Source organism: Convolutriloba macropyga, chromosome 8 (genome assembly GCF_964194025.1).
Source record: "Convolutriloba macropyga chromosome 8, txConMacr16.3, whole genome shotgun sequence".
In the NCBI taxonomy this organism is placed as follows: domain Eukaryota; kingdom Metazoa; phylum Xenacoelomorpha; order Acoela; family Convolutidae; genus Convolutriloba; species Convolutriloba macropyga.
Window position 1 is genome coordinate 17,785,720 of NC_134475.1, and position 25,773 is coordinate 17,811,492.

The 25,773-nt window shown below is 33.1% G+C and overlaps 2 protein-coding genes across 13 annotated transcripts in view; both read left to right on the forward strand.

Moving 5' to 3' along the window:
- The window catches only part of LOC142344533 (ethanolamine-phosphate cytidylyltransferase-like), a 66,457-nt gene extending 45,860 nt beyond the window's left edge, over positions 1-20,597 (forward strand). For all 12 annotated transcript variants that reach the window (XM_075396290.1, XM_075396285.1, XM_075396278.1 and 9 more), the window contains exons 5-8: positions 1,758-1,860; positions 4,580-4,720; positions 16,690-17,106; positions 20,266-20,597. In XM_075396290.1, coding sequence (XP_075252405.1) covers positions 1,758-1,860; positions 4,580-4,720; positions 16,690-17,106; positions 20,266-20,547 — 943 coding nt within the window. In that variant the 3' untranslated portion in view covers positions 20,548-20,597. The remainder of the gene's footprint in view (positions 1-1,757; positions 1,861-4,579; positions 4,721-16,689; positions 17,107-20,265) is intronic.
- Positions 20,598-22,662: 2,065 nt separating this feature from the next.
- Positions 22,663-24,302, forward strand: LOC142343977 (MFS-type transporter SLC18B1-like). Its single transcript, XM_075395396.1, has one exon. It carries the CDS (start codon positions 22,711-22,713, stop codon positions 24,109-24,111), a length of 1,401 nt encoding a protein of 466 aa, XP_075251511.1. The 5' UTR covers positions 22,663-22,710; the 3' UTR covers positions 24,112-24,302.
- The last annotated feature ends 1,471 nt before the right edge of the window (positions 24,303-25,773 follow it).

Genomic DNA, 25,773 nt, shown 5'->3' on the forward strand with positions numbered 1-25,773 from the left:
TTTTCTAAAAAATATAGTTTTCCGTGTTTTACTTTTGACAAAAATTTAAGTTAGTTGACTTTAGAAAGCCATACTCGTTAATTTCAGTAATTGATGTTTAGTGGAATTTACCGAAGCTGCTAAATAATTCTTTAAAAGTTCATAAATTGTTCTTAAAAGTTCTTAAATAATTTTATATAAAGCGGAAAAAAATGGAGGTGAGGGATTTTTCCGAAAAGAACTTTTTCTGTTATTGAATGTTTTTTCTCAGCTGGCTGGTCAAATGAAATTGAAACTCCATCATGAGACGAAATGTCTACCGCACTTGACTTTCCAAGCGATAATTTTGACGATTTTGCAATTTCGACGAAGTTTTCACTTATAAGTGGCGAGACACCGAACCTGCTATTGAACGTTTTGACAGAGTTCAAGCCGAGGCCAGGATACCACCGACAATTAAGATTTAGAGCCTTGTGAGTAAACTCAAAGCTGCTGAAACGCGCGCAAAGGCTCCTCCAAAAAGTTGAAAAAGAAGTGATTGAAAAATTAACTCTTATTAATTTTGTTACTTTATTTATGTCTAACTTGATGTTTACGTTTCTATTTAGTTTTTAGTAAAATGATTAGCAAATACGGCACGAAATGTTTGGGTAGGTTACTAATTTTTTTTGATTGTTCACTCTATCTAATAATTTTAACTTTGAAAAGACTCTATCGAAGCAAGGGATATTGCAGGAATGAAAAATGCGTGGCTTTGTCAATTGTTTTCAGTAAGTTTTTTGACTTGACTTTGTAACCTGTTGTCATTGAGTTTAAATGAATTATATTTAAATTCATTTTGGGAGGAGTATTTGGAAAAGGATAAAAATTATGAAATGATTGACATAGCTGTACAAAAAGAAGTTTTTACTGGAAGGGGTTTTGTGGGAGGGAGGTGTCCATCCCTCATACTATTTTGTTCAACAATCTCACTTCGTTCGTTCTCCCACTCCCTCATTACGATCGTTATTCTTTCCCCTCCCTATCAGTACGTTCGTATTCCGGGTAGTCCAAAAACTGTAATTTACTGATCCATAAGGCAAAGTTATCGGTAATCATTTCTGTATTGAACTATTGAAGTATAGATAAAGAACAATTAGCAAAGGCTCTAGCTATGATGACTATTGAGCTCAGGCTCTAAATTTACTAAATTCATTTATTTACTTTTACATGCTCGCGTAATAAAAATGAAAAGTTTAAATCGGTGCAAAAATTAGCGACGCAATTTGCGCTATTTGGGGGCATTAGTCGCCAATTTACGCATTTCTACTCTCACCAAAATTGGCAGCAAGGATTTAGTGAATTTATTTTTGATTGATTCACATTTTGTCTGCCATGTTTGCTTTTTCACTGCTTTCAGCAAATGTGTTTCTCAAAAAGTAATGTTGTACCGGAGAAAATGTTTGTAATAATTCAGGGCTAAGGGGTGAAAATAAAGATTTCACCACTAAAAGCCAAAAAAATTCAAAAGTAACGCATTCACTGGTTAAAAATGCGGACAATTTGCAGTGAATTATTTTTATTTTCACTGCCATTCACCGCAAATCTTGCATCAACTTCTCTGACCTGTGAAATGTTTATTTAATCAGAGTATACAGCTTCGACTTATTTAGTTTCTTTTTGTTATGAAAGGCCGCTTGTAGCAAATTTAAACCTCCTAAAATATCGAAGTATATTTGCTTCCTTGTTTCTTGCTTCCATAAATGCTTTCTTGTTGGTTTTTAATTTTGTCATTTCAGTGTTAGCGTGTCTGACTTGAGACGATTCCAAGTGGATTTCGCTGTGCATGGCGATGACGTCAGCATTGGCGCAGACGGGAGAGACTCTCACATTCTCACAAAAGTTAGAAACAATTGAAAAATCACCTTTAATGGGCAATCATTATTGTAGAAAAGAAAAAAGAAACACATGAATGCATAATTAAGCCTCAGTAGACACGGATATTTGAGCCCGGAACACCTGTTGACTTAAACTGTTTTAAAAAGAGCAATTTCAGTCCTACCCATTACTCAACGCAACTATATAACTACTTTTACAGTCCTTTCACAATTCCAGACTACAAATTTTCGTTTTTAAATTACTACATAGATAAATGCTAGCGTTCACACATCGAGCTATCACCAATTTTTAAAAACAGCGAAACGAAATAGAGTTAAAATTTGGCCATTTTAAGAATTAGGAGGACTTTTGTGGTCGCGTCATAGGGTTGTGGAAAGAAACAAAAAACAGCTGTCAAATTTTCAAAAACTTTTTTTTGCCTTTTTGCAATTTCCTTTTGCTTTTTTGCCTGTTTGCAATTTTTGCTTTTTAGCACCAAATCGCGTGTTAGGATCTCAGGACCAAAATCCCAGAACCCAATTTTTTGCTCAATGGAGCGATATTTTGAAAACACGTCGTAGCATAAAACAAAGAGATCACCATACTCAACGCTTACAAAATTAATCTGATAACGCTTGCAAAATTAATCCAACCAAAAACATAAGTTTATTTTAGAGGAATAGGCAGCTGAGTACACTAATTCGATTTAATCATTGTCCTAAAATATGCAAATCTTGATTTTTTTTTCATTTTTTCAAAATCTGATTTTTTTCAAAAAAAAAAAGAAAACAATCCTACAGGCACTTTTTGGCTAGGAAACACACTAGGGGAACAGAAGCAGAATAGTGGCAGCAAAAGTCTTCAAATTTTGCGGCAGTGTTCTATTTCGCACATCAAAAAAATTCTGTGAAAAACTCAGAGGTCTTGACTTTTAAGAATGCAACCACAAAATGCTCCTCAGGCAGTTGAGCATGAAAATTGCAGCTTTGAATAAGTTTCGACCAACTTTTTCTATTTAACGCCAGTTATTTGATTTCTTTTCGTTTCCTTTTGTGTCATTGCTGGTTATTACTTGAGAGCGGCGATTTGATTTTCAAAAGTGTCACAAAAAGGAAACTTATTGATATACACTTTTGAAAACAACTTTTTCGATTTTATAGATAAAAAGATCAAGAGCTTTCAAAAATAAGTTTTCATAAAATTCCAGTTGACATTTTGTGCAGGTTTTTGTTGATTTTCTGAGGCATGGAGTTTTGGTAAGAATGAAACAACGTCAGAAATGACCAGAAACTTTCAAGCACACGAAACCTACATCAACCTTTATTGAGGCCACTATTAATCCTGAAGTAATTTTTGTTTAGCTCAGACCACAGACTCAATTTTGTTAAATTTCAATCTACTTTTATTGAGCTGACTTTGAAAGTCCCCGAAAAGTCCAAAAAGTATACGAACTAATAAGATGTTAGTCTTATGAAACCGCAATTATTAACTTTTTGCAGCTATTTACCAATGACGTTTTCTTAAACTTGTGCCTAATTAAGATATCAATAAATCCTCCTATATATTAAACTTTTATACCTGATTCCAATCTATCTACAGTTTAAGGGATGCAAAATTTTGGAAATTCCAATGGCGAGGGACTAAAATTTTTCGTTAAACCTCAAGCCGAAAAAAATGAACAAATAATGCATAAACAATTTTGGATGTCAAGACAAAAACTAAATAGCAAATTACATATTAAGCCCAAATATCCAAAAATATGACCAATCATTAAAAATATCACCCTTTAATTAAAGTTATCACAAAGAAAATGCAGTAAATAACTTTTAAATGTAATACTTTGTAATATAAACGATTATATTAACCAAGCGAACGTGAGATCAAATTGTACTCGTAAGTCTGATAGAGCATGCTTGCAATACCAAATAGTAATTTGGAATAGGATTATCGAACCAAAACATCAGATGGAAAAAGTGGAATTTCTGCCAATGACAAATTTGGCATAAGGTAATCTGTTCTTTAGAAGGCACTATTCTCTTAACCGATTCTTTTCATAATGTTTTCATTTTTACCTATTCTCTGTTATTAGTGAAAAACTTTCAGCATATTTTCAGCATATAATAGAAACTTCAACATAGTAGCGCGATGATGATGTTTCGGCTGAGATGGTGAAAATAGCTAGAGAAAGAAGAAGTTTCATTATTCTATTAAAAAAACGGTTTTTATGATTTTCGTTTTTGCTGTAAGGTTCTTTAGTAATAAACCGCCGCTTAGTTTTTTTGTTGAAAAGTAAATTCAAGTTTACTGAAAATTTGTTAGAAGTGTAACCAGTTGCAACTAGATGAAATAAATGTACACCAAGTAATTTTTTTTACTGTTATTACTACTATGATCAATTTAAAATTTCACTAATGCGTTTACCATTAATGAACCACTTAAAAAGATAACATCACTGTTAATCAAATTAAAAGAATTCAAAGAATATTATTTTAATGGTTGCAAACGGGCGGGTTCAATTCCATGAAATTCAAAGAAATTAAAAACTGCGGTTTCACTTGGTTTTGTTCTCTAAGCAAACTTTCTTCAAAAGAACTTTGTAAAATTATCTTCAAAAATTTCTTCAAAAAAAATTCAACGTGACTTCCTACAAAAAGAATGTACAAGCACGATCCTCAAAATGAAGGGGCAACAGTGTTGTTAAAAATTCATTATTTTAATGATTAAGTGATTTGTCGTTTACCAGGAAGCTGGAATGTTCAAAATGATTCGAAGAACACGAGGCATCTCCAGCACAACAATACTGGGTCGTTTATTGGACGCCGCTGAGAGTCCCAGTGTTCTACAAGCTGAAAAAGAGGAATCAAAAGCTGAGAAGGCGGATCAAGTAGGTAAAATTGACTAAACTCCCCCCGCCCGTTACTGAAGATCGTTTCCAGGTCTTAGAGTTAGTTGGCTTCTATGAGGATTTGATAACTTTAATTGGAGTTGAATATCAAGTAAGTCGGTTTATCTTTACTATTTCATGTTAGAAGTGAATTTCATATGAAATAGTTCTCCTTTTATATGAAAGTAAATTCACGATATAGGATCACAGGTAGAAAAAAGTTAGTAAAAATCAGGATTTTTTGTCTCAATAGGTTACGACGCTGCCAAAATTGATATCTTGTGGGTCTAATAATAGTCTGTATAAAATATTAATTGGTGCCACCTTTTGATAGGTTACACAAGCCACTATCAGTGTTAAAACGTTCCTTATTTGGTTAAAAACTTCTGATAATTTGATAAAATTTTGTTAAAAATCCAATTCAACAAAACTGCGCTTTCAAACAAACATCTGACCTGCTAGATTTTAAACTCTGATTTCGGAAAATTTGCATAGTTTTTCTGCACCGAATTTCGTGGACTGATATATTTGGATTGTTTCAAATGGAGAAATTATTTGCAATTTTTCTTGAGTTAGATCCAGAATCGATTTTCATTACAAAAAGGATATAAAAAAGCAAATGTGAGAGGTGATAATTATATGCTGATAAATTTAATGATAACTTTACTACCCAACACATTATCATTCCAATTTTTATTCTAATATGCAACTCATTCGAAGAACAATTTTTGCTCCGACCCACTTTTGGGAGAAGTAACTATATACTGACATGGGTTTTTTTGGTGAGTCAATTTTGGCCGATCTATGTATTTATTTTAGAGAGTTGAGAATGCTATAATTAAAAAGCTCGTCCAGCATTATAAGACACATGACAACAATATTTTCTTCTTTCAAACTACTGAGGTTTGGCAAAAACCAGATTACAGAAAGTTCAGAAGCCTCAATTTTAAAGCCTCAAAAGGAAATTACCTTCAGATGATATTGGTTTTTAAGAATTCAAAGTCTTGAAAGACTCAATATATAATAGTCATTTTTTCTCAGCGGCTCTGTGCTCTCATTTGGAATTGGTGGCTCTCATAATTAATGAAAAGAGAGAAAAAATACAAATATTATTTTGATTAGTTTTCGTATCCAAGATTTGGAACAATGTTCATAACCATTTGTTTAAAAACAATGGAAAAACAATTTGAAGCAATAACTAATTTTTTCCTCCCTCAGCCTGTAACAAAAACTGTTGCATGTATATTCAATTGCTTGCAACATTGAAAAGAAAATTTGTCTATATTAAAACATTTTTTTAACAGATTTACACTAACATATAATTAACATAAAGCATTTGTTACTAAAACATAACAAGGAGGCTCGGTGATGTGCGTTCGCACATTAAATTCCGACCCCGTTCATCCACACTTTTAGCTTAACTGTCTACCAAATAAGGAACAGAATGACAAAACTCAAAACTTAACATATTATTCCAATAAAATAACTGGTGTAAAAAATTGCTTTAAATTCAAATCACTAGAAAAATACAATAATTTATCTATTAGAGGTCCTACGGGATCTGTCATTGAAAAAACTACGAGAGAAGACAAATAACAAATTCAAACTTAAACAAAAAGCTTTAATTACTACCAAAATTCAATGTATTCTTTAAAAAAAACCTACAAAAAATCCAAAAGACATCTAATAACACTAACAAAAAAGTTGTACTTTTTTAGATAAGATAGAGAATCTGCCCTTAATTAACACTAGGAAACAATTAGAAAAAAACGGCAAAATTAAAAAAAAATCTTCAATTTTCTGAGTAGAATTGGTTCCAAAGTCAGGAAATGTATTAGCTATTAATTGAAATCACTGAATTGCTCAATTTACACATCAATAAGAATTAACAATTTAATTATATTTTTCAAGAAAACGGTTTTGAAGCCGTTTAGAGCAAAATTTATTCTCTGAAAACATAAGATTATTTCAATTTTGTCTTTTCAACATCAGCAGTGTGATGTCTTGCTTCAGATTGTGAGAGTACCTATTAGTTAGACAAAAAGAACCAAAAGGGCAAAGTTACAAAAAATAGTTAACTTTTTGAAAACAATTATTTTTAAACTCATGAAAATCATCAGATAACAACTTATGTCACCATCGTTCAATATCCTCCCTTAATTCACCACATTAGGTCCTTGAGACCTCTGTAAGTATTCAGAACACGCCATAGGTGTACAAAAAGTACGGCAAATACAGACAAAATTGAAAAACTCAATTAATTGTCCCGAGAAAATGGTATCGAAACTATTAAAACTATAATTTTTTTTACTGTTAGTGTTAGACATAAACCAATGCTCTTTTTCCAACAAAAAAAATTTTTTAGACGGGACTTTTCTTTAACAAGATTAGGGAACAAGTAGACAAAAAAGAAACAATGGTAAATTTGAAAGTGATGTTAAAATTATTAGAAAAAAATATATTAGTCGTGGAAAGCATTAGCATTGAACTGAAATATTTAAATAATTCTATACTACCAACAAATGAAGCCATTTTGATTTCACACTAAAAAGAACATGCCATACGTCTCTAAAAAGACCGGAAGCTACCACAAAAAAAAAGTTTCAACAAAATTTTCGAAAAAACGGTCGAAGCCGATAAATCCATAATTTGTTCATACAAAAATTGACATTTTTCCACTGTGACTTCTTGCAAAATAATTAATGTGATATAATAACTTTTATTAAAGTGATTAAATTGACAGAACCAAAAATTGAGCACAACACCAGGCAAAGATCTAAAAATCAAAGAAAAAACTTAAAAGAACTTGAAATATCAAAGCCAAAAAACCATTCCATAAAACACAAAGCGGCAATTATGACTAGCATATAGGTCACAAAAAACGTTGAAAGACTTGTCACTGATGAAATTCAGCTTTAAGTTGGTTAAAAAACATAAAATGATAAAAAAATCAACAAAAATTTTTTTCAACAAAAAAATTAATGATTAGAGCAGCCCTAAGATTTCAACTTAATCATTATAGATGGAATACTTAACTTCCTATAAAGCCTACTTTATAAAATTATATTTCCTTATAGAGCCAGAAGGACATATAGTGAAAAAGACCAAGTCATAAGACTAAAAAACACGCATTTATGCACAACTTTTACCCGAACAATTTCACCAACCATTTTACGTGTAAACAGTGTTAAAGCCAAGGAAACAAAGAGATTTTATTTTAAATGGTAAAATGTGCATTTATGGATGTGAATAATTTGACAAATAAAAGTAAAATATAAATGATACAGTTTGGTTTATTATTGTTTTAAATTTTTAATTCTAGGAAGCTGAAGTAGACATAAATCTCTTTGGAGTTTCCACAGATTGCGAGACTGGTTTTTATGTCTTTACTTACGTCAGTTTATAACAAAGAAGTCTAGAGTTGCAAATTTGGTGTAATTTTTTTGAAAAATTTGCTGAATTTTAAAAAAAACTTAGCCAAAATTTTTGTCGAAAGGTATAATCAGATGGTTCAGAAATATTCGTTTATCTTAAAAACTCAAACCAATTGTTTTTAACAACATTATTTTTACTCATTTTTAACAAAATTGACAAAAAATTTTAGTAGAAATCCGGAAAATGTGAATAGAAACATCGGAATTTAGTGAAATATTCACGAAAACTTAAGCCTCGACAACTCCTCGAAAAACATTAGTTTCGAAAAATTCTTTTTAATTTTATATTCTACGTTGGCGAGCTTTTGAATGACACCACTGAAAACTCTCTACGATGAATATGTCGATCTACCAAATTTGACTGAACAAAAAAACCCCATTTGAGTATATAGTTACTCCTCCCAAATGTGGGTCGGAACAAAAATTGTTCTTCGATTGAGTTGCATATTAAAATTAAAATAACTTGGAATAATAAGGTGTTGGGTAGTAACGTTATCATTAAATTTATCAGCATCTAATTATCACCCCTCATATTGGCTTTTTTATATCCTTTTTTACTGAAAATCGATTCTGGATCTAACTCAAGAAAAATTGCAATTGTTTTCTCCATTTGAAACAATCCAAATATATCATTCCACGAAATTCAGTGCAGAAAATCTATGCAAATTGTCCGAAATTAGAGTCTAAAATCTAGACTGATAGTGGACCCATTAATTTTTTTATACAGACTATTATGAGACCAACAAAATATCAATTAAGGCAGGGTCGTAACCTATTGAGACAAAAAAAATTCCTGATTTTTAATAACTTTTTCTACCTATGATCCTATATCGTGAATTTACTCTCATATAAAAATATTAATTTTGAAAAAATCTTTTTTATTCCAATTTCTACTTTGGGCGAGCTTTTCAATGATACCACTGAAAACTCTCTATGATGAACATATCGATTGACCAAATTTGACTGAACAAAAAGACCCATTTGAGTATATAGTTCCTCCCCCCCCCCCCACCACTAAAAGTGGGGTCGGAACAATTAACAAATTCACATAAAACAGTTCTTTCACAGTTTTATGTCGTTGCCAGATGATTGAATCATTGCATCTTCTTGAATTATATTTAAATGGAAATCTAAAATTTAAGGTATCGCTGAGCCCACAACTGTTATAGTACACACATCTACTGGTTGTCCATATTCCAAAATTTGTTAACTAAGATAAAGGGAAAGATAGACTTTCCAAAAATGAGGATAAGCTTACAACTCTCTTCGAGAATTTTATGCCAATATAAGCAATGAAGCAAGCGAATGATATTAAATAGGACTTTCTTTCGTTTGCAGTAGAAAATATTCTAAGACTCTGCTCATTAAAAATTACCCGTTTGCTTCAAACTATTTTTCTCACCTGTTTTGTTTATTTTTCCAAATAAAAAAGTGATCTATTCCTTTTATGATCACCAACGTAGTGGATTGATATTATTTTCATCCCATTTTGTCAAACAATTATTTACTGCGCAACAGCACGTGTTCTATAACTAGGCAACTAGGCGGTGCATAACAATTTGGTAGAGGGATCAAATGCAATCAGTTTTATAAAACGTATTATTCTTTACGTTCAACGTTGTAAAAGAGTTAGCAAAATGGAAAACTGAAAGTAGTCTTGACTATGTCACAATTTTGTCTCGGGATATAGATGTTTTTTTTGGATTTTTTGTACAAAATGTGTTCCCCCACTTATAGACAATTTGAACCAAATCGAGCATTCATTTTTTAATAATTTTTATAACAATGCATGTTATAATCATTATGTTAAAAAAAATACTGACTAAAATTATGAGCTTTGAGATTTCTTTGTTTTTTGTAACATGAGTTGCTTTTTTCTGCAGGGTATTGACTGTTTAAAAAGAACAGTTGTCAACAATTAAGTGATGACGAGTAGAAAATTTTCCAAACAATGCGATTAGACATTAATATTTAAAGTATAGCTTTCAAAACTTTATTCTGTTTGCAGTATCTCTGACAGCTCTAATTTCTCCAAAAGAAATCATTATAAAGTTTTCATAAATTGTTAAAGAAACAAACCATATTGGCCAATTTCAAATTCTGATGGTTTTTTAAAGGATTCTCTGGACATAAAACCAATTGCAAGGTAGAAACAGGTGAGCTAGCTCAACTCAAAATTAAACTTTGTTAAAGGTTACTCAGAACAATATTTTTAAGGGGATGAAAAAAACATTGACTTTATCCAGCTTAGGTTTTTGTTCAAGCATTTTATTGCAAGTAGTGAACAAAAATAACTTTAACTTATTCAAAACAGCAGCTATAGATATTCGCAATGAAGGAGTCAAATGCCATCAATTACGCATTTTTTCTTGTCATTCAGTTGAATTAAAACAGTCGGTTCTTTCTTTCTTAATTCTTTCATTCAGGCTGCATAGAAAAAAAAACATTGATTGCGTCATATTTCTTGAAGCTCTATTAAACATTGCTAAACAAAAAACAATAGTGCTTGATTGTTTAGAATTCCGACAAAGTGCGCTTTAAAGAAGCACAGTTTATATATACCCTATTGTAATTCCCGTTTATTTTTTTTAATTAAAAGCTTTGGAATTTTCAGTAGAAACCAAATGAAAGTTGAGTAATTTACTTTATTTCCTTGAACAATTACCTTTTGTTTTATTTTTAAAGAGCATTTATCAATTACTGAGGGAGAAAGGCAGCAACATGGATGGTGAGGTATCTTCCAGCGATTTTTCAAAAACTGCAACAGGTATGAGTAATGATACTGTTTTGAGTAAAAAATTTCATGAACTATCGAAAGTAGTATCCGGATTAATAGACACGAACAAAAAACAGGAACAAAAAATAATTGATCTCGAAAAAAAACAGGTTAAAAGAAACGACAGACTGAGAGCTCAGGAACGTTACACAAGCAAGGACTGTGTTATAATCTGCAATCCACCCTTTGACTCAAGAGACAATCGAAATGTGTTGCGAAACACATTGAGGTTTTTTGAAAAATTTCTGAATATCAAACTGGACGAAAACAGAATTAAAGCATGTCATATATTACCCGGCACAGCAGCTAATGGATGCCCAGAGTCAGTGATCTGCAAGTTTGTCTACTTTGACGAAAAAGATAGGTTTTTTGGTGCAAAGAGGAAACTTAAGAAAATCAAGAGTCCACTAAATAATCTTAATATATATATTAATGAAAGTCTAAATATGACTAAATATGCCAAAATATGAAGCAGAAATAAACAGTGAGGCGAAGAAAATGGGAATGATTACTTCAACAAAAAATTGTACAGTGTCAGTTATGGTTAAGAATCTGCAAAACGAAACATCATTTAAAGCAGTAAATAACGTGGACGAACTGAATAAGATCCAAAATCCTGTCTTACGGGAGAGTGGACGCAACAAGCGAACATTTATGAAGGAAGCGGATGAGCTCTCCTGTGAAAAGGGTCGAGAGAAGTTTTCACCTGATAACAAGAGACAATCGAAAAACTATAGTCCATAGCTTATTATGGTTAACAGTGGAAACTTAAATTTTTTGTTCTTATTATTAAATAAATTTTTGTAGTAAATTTCATGTTAACCCCACAAAGTAGCAGTACTAAAACGATGAGACTATAGGCTCGAATGTCCCTATTCATTCATTTTGCTTGCAATATTCGCAGCAAGATGGAATGGTAGTAAGTTTAAGGCATATGTTTTCTTTCATTTTAGACTTCTTGTCTCATTGTCCCCTTCTCATTGTCCTAGAAAGTTCTCGTTAACCTTTTGGCTCGCGATATTCGCAGCTAAATGGGAAGATGAGAAATGAAAAATTTTTAGGTTTATACCTCTCGCTCTACAAAGAAAAATCAAACCCCTTACTGCTTACAATATGCGCAGCAAAGAGACAAATAAGATGGCAATTTTAAAACTTTTCTAGTGGCAATATATGTCTAGCGATATCCGCAGACAAAGATGTCCTAGATGATTTGCATTTTTAGGTTTTTTAATAAAATAATTTTTCAGAATTATAGAGTCAAAGTTTGCGATATCCGCAACTCTGATTTTAAATTAGGTTAGGAAAAGAAATAAACTCAGTTTTTTTAAAATTATGTGGAGGCCTGCGATATCCGCGGTCATTCACATTCACATTCACTTTCAAACATTCATATTTTTTTTGTTGTTATTCTATCTCTTGTCCAAATTGTCAATATTAGATTTTATTATATTGGACAAGAATGCATTTGAAACCCTGATACAAAATTAAAAATTCGTAATGTGTTCAAGGAAAAAAAAAGAAAAAGAAAAAAAGGAAAAGGGAGGAAAAAATTTCAAAATGAGTGCAAACAAATTAATCTTGCAAAACATCAGATCAATCTACAAAATTTTGAAAGAGTTTGAAGTGTTGATGAAACAACAGGAGAGTCAGCCTTTAGCAATATGTTTGACGGAAACGTGGCTCAAGGACCAATCTAACACAAAGTGCATTAACCTTGATGGCTACCAGGAGATTGCTACAAGCAACCGTAATACTTCTAAAGGAGGAGGGGTTGGGGTCTTTGTAAGGATGGATTTAAAACAAACAATTATTAAAAAGTTTGGCAGTACCAGTATTCAAATTTTAACTGTGAAAATCAACACAAAAAATGGCAAAAGTTTTTTATTAACAGTGATCTATATCAAACCGAATACAAGTATAAATGAAATATCGGAAATTTTTCAAATGTTTTTTGAAGAACTGACTCCGGAACCGGAACAGTTGCACATTGTTTGCGGAGATTTTAAAAGTGACCATAGTAGCAAAAACAACAAGTTTACAAAATTAAAAGACATTTTGAGTTCTTACAACTTAAGTAATATGTCAAACGATGGGTATACTAGAGAAAGCGCAAAGTCGAGAACTAATATTGACGTAGTTTACTGATCGAAGAAAGTAGAAACTGAAATCATCAAGTCAGCTGTAACGGATCACTATACTGTCCAAATCGTGTTCTCTGACTACGTCGGAAAAGCTGTACCACAGAAAAACAAAGTTTACAGGGATTGGACGGTTCTTGAAAACCACTTAGTTTTAGAAAAAATGGTTTTTAAAATAAGAGACAAATTAGGCAGACTTATGTCGCACTTTCATGCTTTGGATTGTGATCTTGCGTTTCAAAAATTCCAAGAGGCTATCATTGAGGAAGTTGACAATTATATTCCATTGAAAAAATCAAAACCTTCTCAGCAACAAAATTGGATTGACAACAGCATAAAAAAATTAGCAGCAAAAAACAGAGCTTTTTCCAGACCTTTTTGAGACATAAAAATAATAAAAACAAGGAAAAATTCAATAAAATCAGGAATAAGCTGAGAAAGAAAATAAAAGAGAACAAAAAATCTATTATCAGAAAATGTTGCTCAAAAAACAATTCCAGTAGCTTTTTTCACACAAGGAAAACATTGAGTGGAAATATCCGAAAAGAACAAGAAGAGTTGTCAGAGAATCAGATTGAAGATTTTAACATTTACTTCACAACTATCGGAAAAATTTTATCGAATAAATTAACTGATCCTGGAAAAAGGGGAAGACAAAAAAGAGTTTCAAACAGCATGTTTTTGACCTCAACAAATGAAGCCGAAATATCACTAGTCATTAAAAAATTGAAAGATAAATACAGCACTGATTGTCACGGTCTCAATAACTTTATACTTAAAAAAAATAGAATATGCTATAGTTCCTACATTGACGATTTTAGTCAATAAGTGTTTCGAAAAAGGAACCTTCCCAAAATGTTTGAAAAAAGCAGTAGCAATTCCAATACATAAGTGCGGGAATGCTTCCGAAGCTCAGAACTACAGGTCAATTAGTTTATTACCAACGATTGGAAAAATACTAGAAAAAATAGTCTGTGATCGGATTACCACATTCCTCGATAAATACGATTTGCTTAATAAAAATCAGTTTGGGTTCCGACAAAAAAGAGGGACTACTGATGCACTAGTTAATTTCCTCGAGGGAATCAGAGAAGACTGGGAAAATGGATTTAAAGAAGTAAAGGCTGTCTTCATAGATCTGAAGAAAACATTTGATACAATTGAACAATATTTGCTCCTGGAAAAGCTAGAAAACATAGGAATGAGTGGACCTGTACATAATTACTGAAATTCTATCTGAGTGACAGACAACAATGCGTCAAATCGGTTGAGTTTAGGTCGGAATTCTTACCAATAGAATATCGAGTGCCGCAGGGCTCGGTGCTAGGTGTACTGCTCTTTCTAGTTTATATAAATGATATTCAGTACTTCTGCGGTGACTCAACTGCAATTTTGTTTGCTGACGACGCTGTTTTGAAGCAAAATGCGTATTCAAGTACAGAAAAATTTGAGAAGTCAATCGAATCTGTCGCCGACTATTTTTTGCGAAACAAACTGACGCTCAATTTAGAAAAAACGCACCTTGTCAATTTGAACGCAATCAGAAAATCTTCTCAACAAGAGATAATTTTGCAGAATGATGCAATCAGTCAAAAAACGTCTTTAAAATACTTAGGAGTACATATTGATGAAAAACTTAATTTTAATAGGCATATCCTCGAAATATGTGCAAAACTGTCCAATATTTCTGGATTGTTTTATAAGTTGAGATCAATTTTGACAACTGCACAGCTTCTTGTAACATATAAAGTTTACGTACAACCAATACTAAATTATGGTGTTTTAGTCTATGGAACCAGTAGCAAGACAACACTTCAGCTTCTAGAAGCAAAAATAAAACAAATTGCCAGAATCATGTTTAAAAAAAGAAAAACGGAATCAACATTGCAAAATCATTCGATCAAAGGTTTGCACATTTTTGAACTTTTTAAAAAATTAACAGAGATACTTAGATTGGAATGCGAAACAAATAGTCTAAAATTCTTTATAACAGAGAAAGAAATAGAGTCAGTTGAGTTAAAAAGAACATCATTCCGTCAGTTGAAAAGTACAAACGCCGTGAGTGGACTTAGCTCTAAACGGTTAGGAGTAAGAATAAGAAAACTGCTTGAACTTTATATTAAATTTTAACCCCAATTTCATTTCAGATGTACAAAACTTGAATAAAAAAGAATTGAAACGTTATCAGTATAGTTTTAGAGACAATTACATTAGCAATAATCAACAAATAGTTTCGTTAATATATTGAGCTGATCATCTCAAATCCTTTGCATCTTGAGCATCTGACAATCTGTCTTTTAAAGTCTCTTAGTACTGCTACTGGCATCACTTGACGGGGACCATCAGACCTTTTGATGACCTATCAAGTAAGTGGCGGTTCTGTGCGGCCTAGTTTGTACAGCAATGCTAACTTACTTGAAAACAATTTATTATTATTATTATTAATTCAGGTGGGATAAATTCTGAGAAACATGAGCATTAGACCGCAAATTTGGACCTGAATTACCTCGATCAAATTCGACAGAAAGTGTAACTTAATTCTGTTTTGCTATGTTAAAACATGGAATTTAAATGAACTTTGAGGAATTGGTTCAAATTCGTTCACTAAGCTGTTTTTGCACGAAATGAACATCTGAATTAAGAATTATAAAACTTAATGATCGTGGAATTGAGGCTACGGAAATCGTAGCTTTAATTCGGTTTTTGAACGTAGCGCAATTCCTTTTTCGAACCTAGTTTTGATATAAAAATTTCGCCGAAAAATCCCTGAGCTCTAAATTTTGAAATAATTAGGACCCCGTCGCAAAATTTTAGCTGAATTTTAACCAGTGTTTGCGACTATTTATTTCAATTACAATTAATTGCAATTAAGTTTATGATTAACTTTAAAACTGCGGAATTTAGTAATACATATTGTGGACTTTAACAATGTGTAATTTGGTTATCAATTTCTGGAATTGAGTTACAAGATTTGAGAACCGGATTCTTTTATCAAACGTAACGCAATTCCACAAAATTTTAAAAATCCACTTTTGTGGAATTCAGGCTACAAATGATGTAGCCTGAATTTCACAAATCAACGTTACCGAGTTTGACCAGGATGGTATCACACGATTTTTTTACATTTCGTGAGACTTCACCCGAGAAAATTTCCCTCGAGTGATAAAAAATTCCCGTGTGTGAATATCATGAAAACGCGTGAAGGCCAACACGAGTTTATAGTAAGAGGCTTTTATTTGTTTTGTAATTGTATTTTTGGATTTTAACTGGCCCATAATTTTTACATTCGGGTTTTAAATTGAAAAAAAAAATAAATACCGACAAACGGGAACTGAGAGGAGCAAAATTGAACGCATGAATATAGCTCAGCGGGTTTCCTTTTTTATCCTTTTACTGTAAATGAGGCGAAAAGAATGAACAAAAGGATAGCTAGTGAATAGAAAAGTAATATTAGCCTTGCACCCCTCCCCCAAACATGCAATATGAATCTTCTCGTTGGGTTATCGTGAATTTTTTATTCAAATATCAAAACTCGTAATTTATTTTGACCGTTGATTTCTCAACATAACATTAAAAATGAAAGTCAAAACTTTGAAGTTTCATCATATTGTATAATTTCAGCATGTGAAAGAGAATCAGCCTCAACCCAATAACATAACTGAGTCCCAATCTGAAGAGTTGATCGAAATCGCAGACAAATTATGGTGCTCTTCAGCAGTCATAGTCAGTACACCAAGTCAACAAATAAAATTCATCGGAGGCCGACCACAGATAAACTCAACTACCCCAGATAAACAAATTGTTTACACATGTGGTTCTTTCGACCTTTGCCACGCAGGCACCGTTAAATTCCTGGAACAGGCTAAAGCGCTTGGGGACTGTTTGGTTGTGGGTATTTTTTCGGACCAATTGGTTCGCTGGATGTTGGGCGATCAGTTTCCAATAGTTACCCTAGAACACAGAGCTTTATGTCTGTCAGCATTGTCGGTTGTTGATCATATTGTGTTGAACGCCCCGTCGGAACAAAAAGACATTTTGGTAAATATATACATTATTTTTTGTTACCGTAGAAACTAAGGGAAAATTTTACCCTGAAAAATTGATCAAGCACCTTACAAAGAGTCTTAGTCTGGTGATACATCTGAACAACAGAAACAATTGAGCCGAAATCGATCCGGTTGCATTTTGCAATAATGAATGTCTTATTTTGGACTTTTAAATTGAAGACGTAGAAAATTGTTGGTATATTTTGTTTCATGACGGAAACCCATACCTTTTTTGGTATCAGGGGTATCATGGATTTTCATCAATGACAAGCTGTCCATATATTCGTTTTCCAAATTAAGAAATTGCTGGTATAATCTATTTTCGATTGGACGAAATTGTCGGTGTTTTTGCTTTTAATTGTAGAAAAAACATGGTTGTGGTTGTGTTCCGTTTTCAAAAAAAACTTTGGTGATCATGCCTTTATAATTGGTAGACTTACGGCGTTTCCAAACGCAAAATTTCACCAGCAAATATCGACGCTGTGATTTTGTTTTCCGAGAATCAAACAAAAAATAGGGGAAGTTGACATATTGACCTCAATTTGTCTTAGTAATCAACAAGTTTGCTGCTTTCTCGGAAAATAATAATAAAAAATCAAAATTTAAAACAAGATTTCCACCATAAAATTGGTCGCGTCAAGTTAAAACATTTGTCATTAAGTAGAAATAACAGTACTAATCATCCTGTGTTTACACTTCTTAGCAGTTAAAATAGCATTCCCGTACTTAACGCTCAGCCAATATCAGTAATGGGCAAATCTAATTGTAAGTCTACGTATCAGTACTAATTCAGAGCTATGATCACAACACTTTTTAGATTTGTCAGTCTTGTGCAAGTCTTTGCCAAGACTTGGTGGGTCTTAATCCAAGTCTTAGCCAAGACTTTGTAAGTCTTAATCCAATTTTGGCCCAATCCTAATCCAGGTCTTGGCCTTAAAAAATAGCTATAACTAAAACGTCAAAACTAGCAGGAACAAAAGTCCAAAATATCTGAAAAAAAAACATCAAAAATAGCCGATAAAACGTCAAATATAGCCAAGAAGACGTCGAAAATAGATCAAAAAAGGTAAAAGAGGTCGAGATAATTCTACTTCACTATAACTCTCATACTAAAACTATAATTATAACCCACTAATGGTAACTAACTAAGGGTAATTGAGGCATTGGAAGAATTCGCGAATTTTGTGCTGATTCCTCTTCTTGGCGATTTTGGGTGACACTAGTGTTTCGAACCAAAGTTTCGTCTAATGGTTCTGGATTTTCCTCTTCTCACTGTGTTCTCTCTTTTGACAAGTTTTCTCGCTTCGCTAAGATCGACTTTTTGTGAATTCTGAAAATTTCAAAATTCGGAGATTTTTGTTATTTTGGGGCTATTTAGCCTGAAAAATGGTCGAAAAATCGTCTAAAATGGTTCATAACTACCTGAAATTGCCTATTGTGACCTCCCTGATATCATTTCGTACCAGCATGGTATCAATTTTTAAGACCCAGGGAAAGTGGGTGAAAATAAACCTCAAAATCGTGGCACGTTGAAAAAAATTTTCCAAGTTCGAAATTTTCCGTAGAAAAAATTTGAAAAGTTGGTTTTGACGTGGGAATCAACTTTCAAGTGTTACCCAAGTCTTGACCAAGTCATGTCAGACTTGTATGACTTGTATTAAAACTTGCCCAGTACTGGAAAACGATATAAGACTTGTATTTAGAATTGCCTAGAACTGATTTAGACTTGGTGTTGGGTACGGGTTCACTCGTGTGCAATACATGCTTAGGGAAAAGAACGTTATCATTATGAAGAAAGTTAAATCAGGTTTGCATAATCTTTTTAAAAAATTTTCGAGGAAGTACAATTGAAGCTTCTGAAAGTACAAAAAAACGTACATCCAACAACATTGCAAAAAGCGAAGCCAGATTTATGTACATACTCAACCAACGATACGCTGAATTTCAAAATAAACATTTGGGCATTCTTCTGGGTTTTAAATCACTCTTAACGGTACCAAACATACCAAAGATTTCTAAGGGTTTCAAACCTATCTGTCTTATATAGAATTAATCACATCAGTCTGGACAATATGCTTCAAAATGAATAGTTAAAAACGGTTTTCTCTTCATTAAAATTTACATTGGGCCTTCTTTTAATTTTTTTTTTTCGTTTACTTTGGACAGTTTCCATCATTTCGTCTTTAAGAACCCCGGAAACCATCCATCTGTTGCTATTTATATTTTACTTGGTAAGAATTACTAACGCTGCTTGAATTTATTAGTCGATAAACAGCGAACAGTCATTCTCTTAACAGGTACTCTCAATTCATTTGGACTGAAGGTTACGGATCTCAAAATTTGAAATTTGATAGAAAATATGCGGACAGTGCAAATAAAAAAATTAAAGGGTCAAAAAGCTATTGTATGTAATAACAACTTTTGGAACCTGTAATTTATCATTCCAGTCGAACCAATTCAAATAGTCGAAGTGAAATTCCTCTGTTAAATTTAAATAATCGAGAATTTTATTCAATTTTTATTTGCTTTTTTCCTTAAAATTTTAATCTTAATTGTAGTAATATTAAGTGTTCAATTAGAGTTCGGCCGTCTTTTTTTCTCTGTTTTTCCATTGGGAAAAATACTTCAGTTTGCTAGATAGCAAAGTTAGCAAACTTGTCATTATTCTCTTCAACCATTATACTTTTATACAAAATTTCCTTTGTTGCTAATTGCAAAGTTGTCAATAGTCTTTCAAGGCACGATTGCGAGTTACCGTTCAAAACAGTCAGAAATAATTTAACAAATATCTCAAACAAAAAATTCAAACGAAAACATGCGTTATTTTACTGCGTTAAGCCAACTTAGGTGAATAAAATATTCAAAAAACTGGTCGGAAAATAATTGATTCAATAAATTACTTTTATGAAGGTTAATCAACATTTTCAGTTAAAAATGTAATGTTTACATATAATTTACTTCGGGTTTCTTGTTCTGTCAAACAAAGCAAATAACTTGAGCGAAAATTGACTAGCTAATGTTTCTTTCGGCTAAAAGCATGTTTGATTTGCTAAAATATATGGTAAATTAGAACTATTTTTTAGTTTATTCTTTGAAAAGATACTTTTTTTCCTAAAAAACGTTTTAATCACTTTGTTGAATTGTGTTTCAGGAACTTCTCGATCATCTTGATGTGAAAACATTTGCCGTGCTAAATCAATGTATTACCTCACAATCCCTAGCTTCGAAACTCGAGTTTGGACACCCAATCGAAAAATCTTCAATTGATTTAAAGTGGTCCGGCTCTGTTTCTACAATAGACAGGCCCGTAGTCAGCTTTGATTCTATCATATTTCGGTTGTCCCAGAAATCTGAACAAATTCAGAAAACTTTTGATGTAAAAAATTCAAAAGTAATCTCATTAAATCTACCCGGAAATTACAATGTAGTATGAAGTTTCGTGATGTTGTTTATTTCTTTGTTAATACATTTTAATCAATTCGTTATTTTGCAATAACACAGCTTGTGGTAAATCAAGCTGACAAAGTTGCTACTTCAGTTGAGCTTTGGTGCAACGGTATCAGGATACTGGAGATAGTAGGTTCGAGTCCTCTAAGCTCTAATTCTTTAGCAGTATGTGAAGTTAGCTAGTACCACAGTTGGGTTGGAACAATTTGTAGAGCTTAGGTAAGTGACTCTGACCATGTGTTGTATGTACCCTCAGTTGAGTCGGCCTTTGAGTTCTGTGGAACCAACCCGTTTGATGAAGGAGTAGTGTAATACCCCAGCTTGTGGTATATCAAGCTGAAAAGTTTCCACTTCAGCAGAGTTTTGATGCAACGGTAGCATGCCTGGACGCGGTTCTGGAGATAGTTGTTTCGAGTCCTCCATGTTCTAATTCTTCGATTAGGTATTACCACAGTTGGATTGTTAGAGTTTTATAAGTGGATAATACTTGCGTGGATAGCTGAAAATTTATGGTCAGTATGACCATTGTTTTTTTGTTCAAGATGTAGACTAATGTTTATTGAAACAAATTGTTGTGATAAAAGCTATCCATTTTCGTTTTAGAAGATCCTGAAAAATTTATTGTCAAATGCTTTTGTCTCACTAATTCTGGCCATTTTTGTTTAAAAATATAAAACCAACAGCTGGTAAATCAATTTTTTCTAGTAAATCGTTTCATAAAACTCAATAGAAACAATTTTTGGGAGTCACTATTGGCAAAGAAGATTACAAGAAAAACGTAGAGTTAGTAAAAATTTCTTAAACCCATGGGTGACATCGCTTTTAAACATTTCATTGAAAATTTAATCGAGACCATTAGAGCGTATGAACACAATTTACTACCCAGCTATTAAAGTTTTAATTTCCTCGTTTTTCGAAAATAATAAAAACTAGTTTTCACATGAGTTGCAAATATTTCTCAGATAATGAAATGATTATTAGTTTTACTATTGTCTCATAAGCTCAATCATAAAATGTATATTTTGATCGGCTCTGATTTAAAAAACTAAAACAAATCTTCATATATTTCATAAATTTTTCATTTGTTCTCTCAGGCTAAATAACTCTTTCTTAAGCCCTTTCACGTAACTATGGAAACTGTAATTTGCACCATTTAGCATTTAGTTATACTGTCATCGAGGTACAAAAAGCAAAAATTCATTTTTTTAGAAATTCTTTAAATTTGTTTTCCGTTTGAAAGGAATGTTATAAAAATCAGTTTCACTATCAAGAAAAAACATGAATACATTTCCAATTACTTTAAATTTCCTCAAAATCTTCTGGGGTTGTAAGGTAAGATAAGCCAAGAATTCTGTTCACTTATTTTCTGTACCTCTCCATAAATCTTTGTTTCATATCGCAATGATTTGATACGGAACTGTAATGTACACTATTTGATTAAGCCAGTTGACTATAAATACTCATCAATCTGGAATCTTCAAGTGCAAGATTTCACTAAATTTACAAAAGGAAAGCTCATTTTTGCCCACAGATTTTGCTTTGACTAGGACACTTTTATAGTTCTAAGTTCTTGAGTGATATATATCGGATATCAATGAAAACGGGTTGAATTCTGACTTCAAAACACGGAGATTAAATAACTTTGAATGCGATTAATTATCCCTTTCAAATGACATTTCTGGTCGTTAAAAGGCGCTTTTGAAAATTTCGCCGACACCCTTGCCCGGAAACGTATCCCACAGTTCAAGCGTGATCATAGTAACCCTGCCTCAATCTTTGTTCGAATACCTCAATCGTGGATCTAGGTGGGGTAATAGTAATGATAACCTTATCTTTAACAAATCATTATAAATAATAGGGCATCAAACTATCTTCAATATACTAATAATTACGACAATCTGCAAATTTACCTCTTGTGATTTCAACAGTTCATCTAAGTACACATTGAGAAAATTAAGCAATTTGGCGCCATAATTAGTTTTTAATGATTACAATTAAGGTCAGATTTGGTATTTTTATAGCTGATAGCCCATAACTTATTGGTTCTTGTTTCGTTGGCAATTCTTCTTGTTAGATGCAATTTTGTTAGTTGCAAAAAACTTAAAATTTAAAAAATCTAAGTTATCCAAAGATTTTTCCTTAAACTGCGATGGCGCAATCCAATTTTGCAAAAATAGTCGCTCTTTTTCTTGGTTTGAGTTTTTTCATGGGGGAGGGTTTAAATTATTCCCAACTTGGCCCGTTTTTCCCAACGGAAGCGTCCAAACACAAAGGCGTGTCAACCACTTTTATAGGAATCATAACGGGCGCTTTCGACGTCGCAAATTTCTTCGCCGCGTTCGCTTTGGCATCATTTATATCACCTCAAACTCAAAAATTCTTTTTCTGTACTGGTGCATTACTATCAGCAACTTGTAATGGGCTTTTTGGGTTTATGGTTTATAGCATTGGGGGCACTCCATTTATTATAGTTTGCACCTTAGTTCGAGCCCTAATGGGCACTGGCGCGTCAATGGTGTGGTCTACGGGAGTGCCACTTTTAGTACCAATTTACCCTCAGTGGGCGGGAAGAATTACAAGTTTGATCGAGACCTCAATCGGACTTGGAATGATTGTTGGACCCTCGGTCGGAAGCGCCTTGTACTCACTTGGAGGCTATATTTGCCCTTTCCTCTTCGCAGCTTCCACTCAAATTCTCTTCGCCATAATGTGCATATTTTTCTTGCCAAATGAAGCTGCTAAAAATGGGAAAAAAGAAAAAACCGCAAAATCCTCGCCCAGTTCCTCTTCCAATGAAAGCGAGGATCTCGAATCCGAGAAGCTTTTGGGTTCCGAAGACGACAAAACGGAAGAATTGCCTGGATATACATTTGTTTACTTTGCAACTCGCCCAGTGGTTCTCGGCGTTTGCATGCCTGTTTTGTGCCATTCTGCAAATATGGGTTTCGTGGACGTTGCTGTTGGACCTTACCTCCTGGACAAATTCGGAGTGGGTGGCGAAACATCCGGCTACTATTTCCTAGCGTACTCTGGAATCTACGCTTCCCTTTCGCCCATTTTTGGATTGCTAATAGATCGCGGACACGCCGGAAGAATTTTCCTAATTTCAAGTTTCGGAGGTGCTTTGGGCTTTGCTATGCTTGCGTTGCCAGGAATCATAACATCTGTTGAATCTCAAATCTGGCTCATAGTTTGGCTGTTTGCCTTGGGCGCTGCGAACGCTGGCGGGTTTACAGCAACTTATTTAATTTTTGAGAAACTAGCATACCATGTTGGGTTCAGAGTTGAAAGCAATGTGAAATTAATGACTGCGGCTTTGTTGAATGCTTGCTTTGCTAGTGGGCGTATGTGGGGTCCAGTTGTGGTCGGAGGAGTATTTATGGACCATTTTGGGTATTATTACAGCTGTTTATTTTTGGGTGGATTGTTTTTGGTTTCCAGTTTTTCGTGTGGATATGTACTGTGCAGTAAACATATGCTGGGTAAAATATTCTACCCACAGCAAGAAGATACGGCGACACTGATCGCCAAAACTATTGAAGAGAATTAGAAGTTCATTTGAAGCTACCATTAAAACACACACGCGCAAGTTTTAAAACACCAAAAGTTTGCAGTGCCAGAAGTTAAAATGCCAGAATTTCCTATTTACATTACCAGATGTTGACATCCGTAAACTTTCGGCATTTTCTAACTTGCAAGTTGTGTGTTTTAAGAAGGGTTACAAGACTCTGTAAAAGTTACTCAGAGAGGAAATTCTGGTTGAACATCGCAAACCCCTTTGCGGTTATCAATGAACCCCAGAAGTTCTCAGTGGCTTCAACCCTCAGAGTCACGTAACCTATACATGATCAACTCCTGTTCCACTAACAACAATTGTATATATATATATATATATATATATATATATATATATATATATATATATATATATATATTACAGAATTGGTTTTCTGATTTAGGGTACGAAGTTGCAGCGCTCGGTTCTCGTAAATTCTAACATGTGGCATCGGGGGGGGGGGGGACGTTGCACTCTAACTCCGCGCGTTTAGCCATGTCACCGTTTGATATTTCACCAGTATGTCAATGGGTGTCGGAAACTCATGCTATCATCAACTATCGCTATCATAACAGCAGTTGATTTATTATTCCTCATCTTAACTGATTGCTCGACACAATTATTAACGTTTACCATTTTCAGTCTGACAGACTGTTTAAGAAAAGGCTATTAACAAATCCTGACTACTATTTTATGTATATACACAATTACTACTTTTTTACTATCTTGTTTACAATTTCTCAGTTGAATGTATTTTTCATACTATTTCATTCGTTGTTCATTTATATTGATATACGTTTTAAGAATGCACAATTCTTTAAAATTAATTTTAAAAAAAGTATTTTCTTCTCAACTACGATGGCATCCCTCCAACAAATTTTACGTGATCATATTATGAGCAATTTTACGTCACTCAGAAACGACTTGTTCAAAATAAATGTAAAACACAGATAAGCCATTTTCCGAATTTATAGGATCCATTATTTTTCTCTTATTCATAGGTAATACAATGTCACGAATAACACGTGAATAACCATGTCGTTTTTAGCGAGTGTATACACGGCGACTAGTCACAACACAAGTCCTTAGATAGGAGTTGAAAACGTGAGAGGATACCAGCGAAAATAAATCACTTTGAATCAATTTCACAGAAAAATTAAATATTGGAGAAACTTTCCATACAAAAAAAATATATATTTCCCAAATTATTTCGCCTAAGAAATACCGAAAAAAATTGTATTCTAATTACAATGCAAAATCGAAAGTTTTTGTTCACTAACGTTTCAAAAGTCTTATTAATTGATTGAACAAATTTAACTCATTTCTCATGTGATCAATTGCAGGAAATTGTATTTTTTCCGAACCCTATTGAGGGGGACTATATGCTCAAGTGGGTTTTTTTGTTCAGACAATTTTGACCGATCGATATATTCACCGTAGAGAGTTGTGATTGGTCTCATTAAAGAGCCCGTCCAGCGTAGAATATGGATTGAAAAAAAATTTGAATTTCGTTTTCTAGAGAAAATTATCGTGGTTCAATTTTTTTGAATATTAGACCGATTTGCGTTATTTCAATTCACAATTTTCGGAGTTTCTGCCTAAAATTGCGTCAATTTTGCTAAAATATGCAAAAATTGTAAACAATAGTACTGTTGA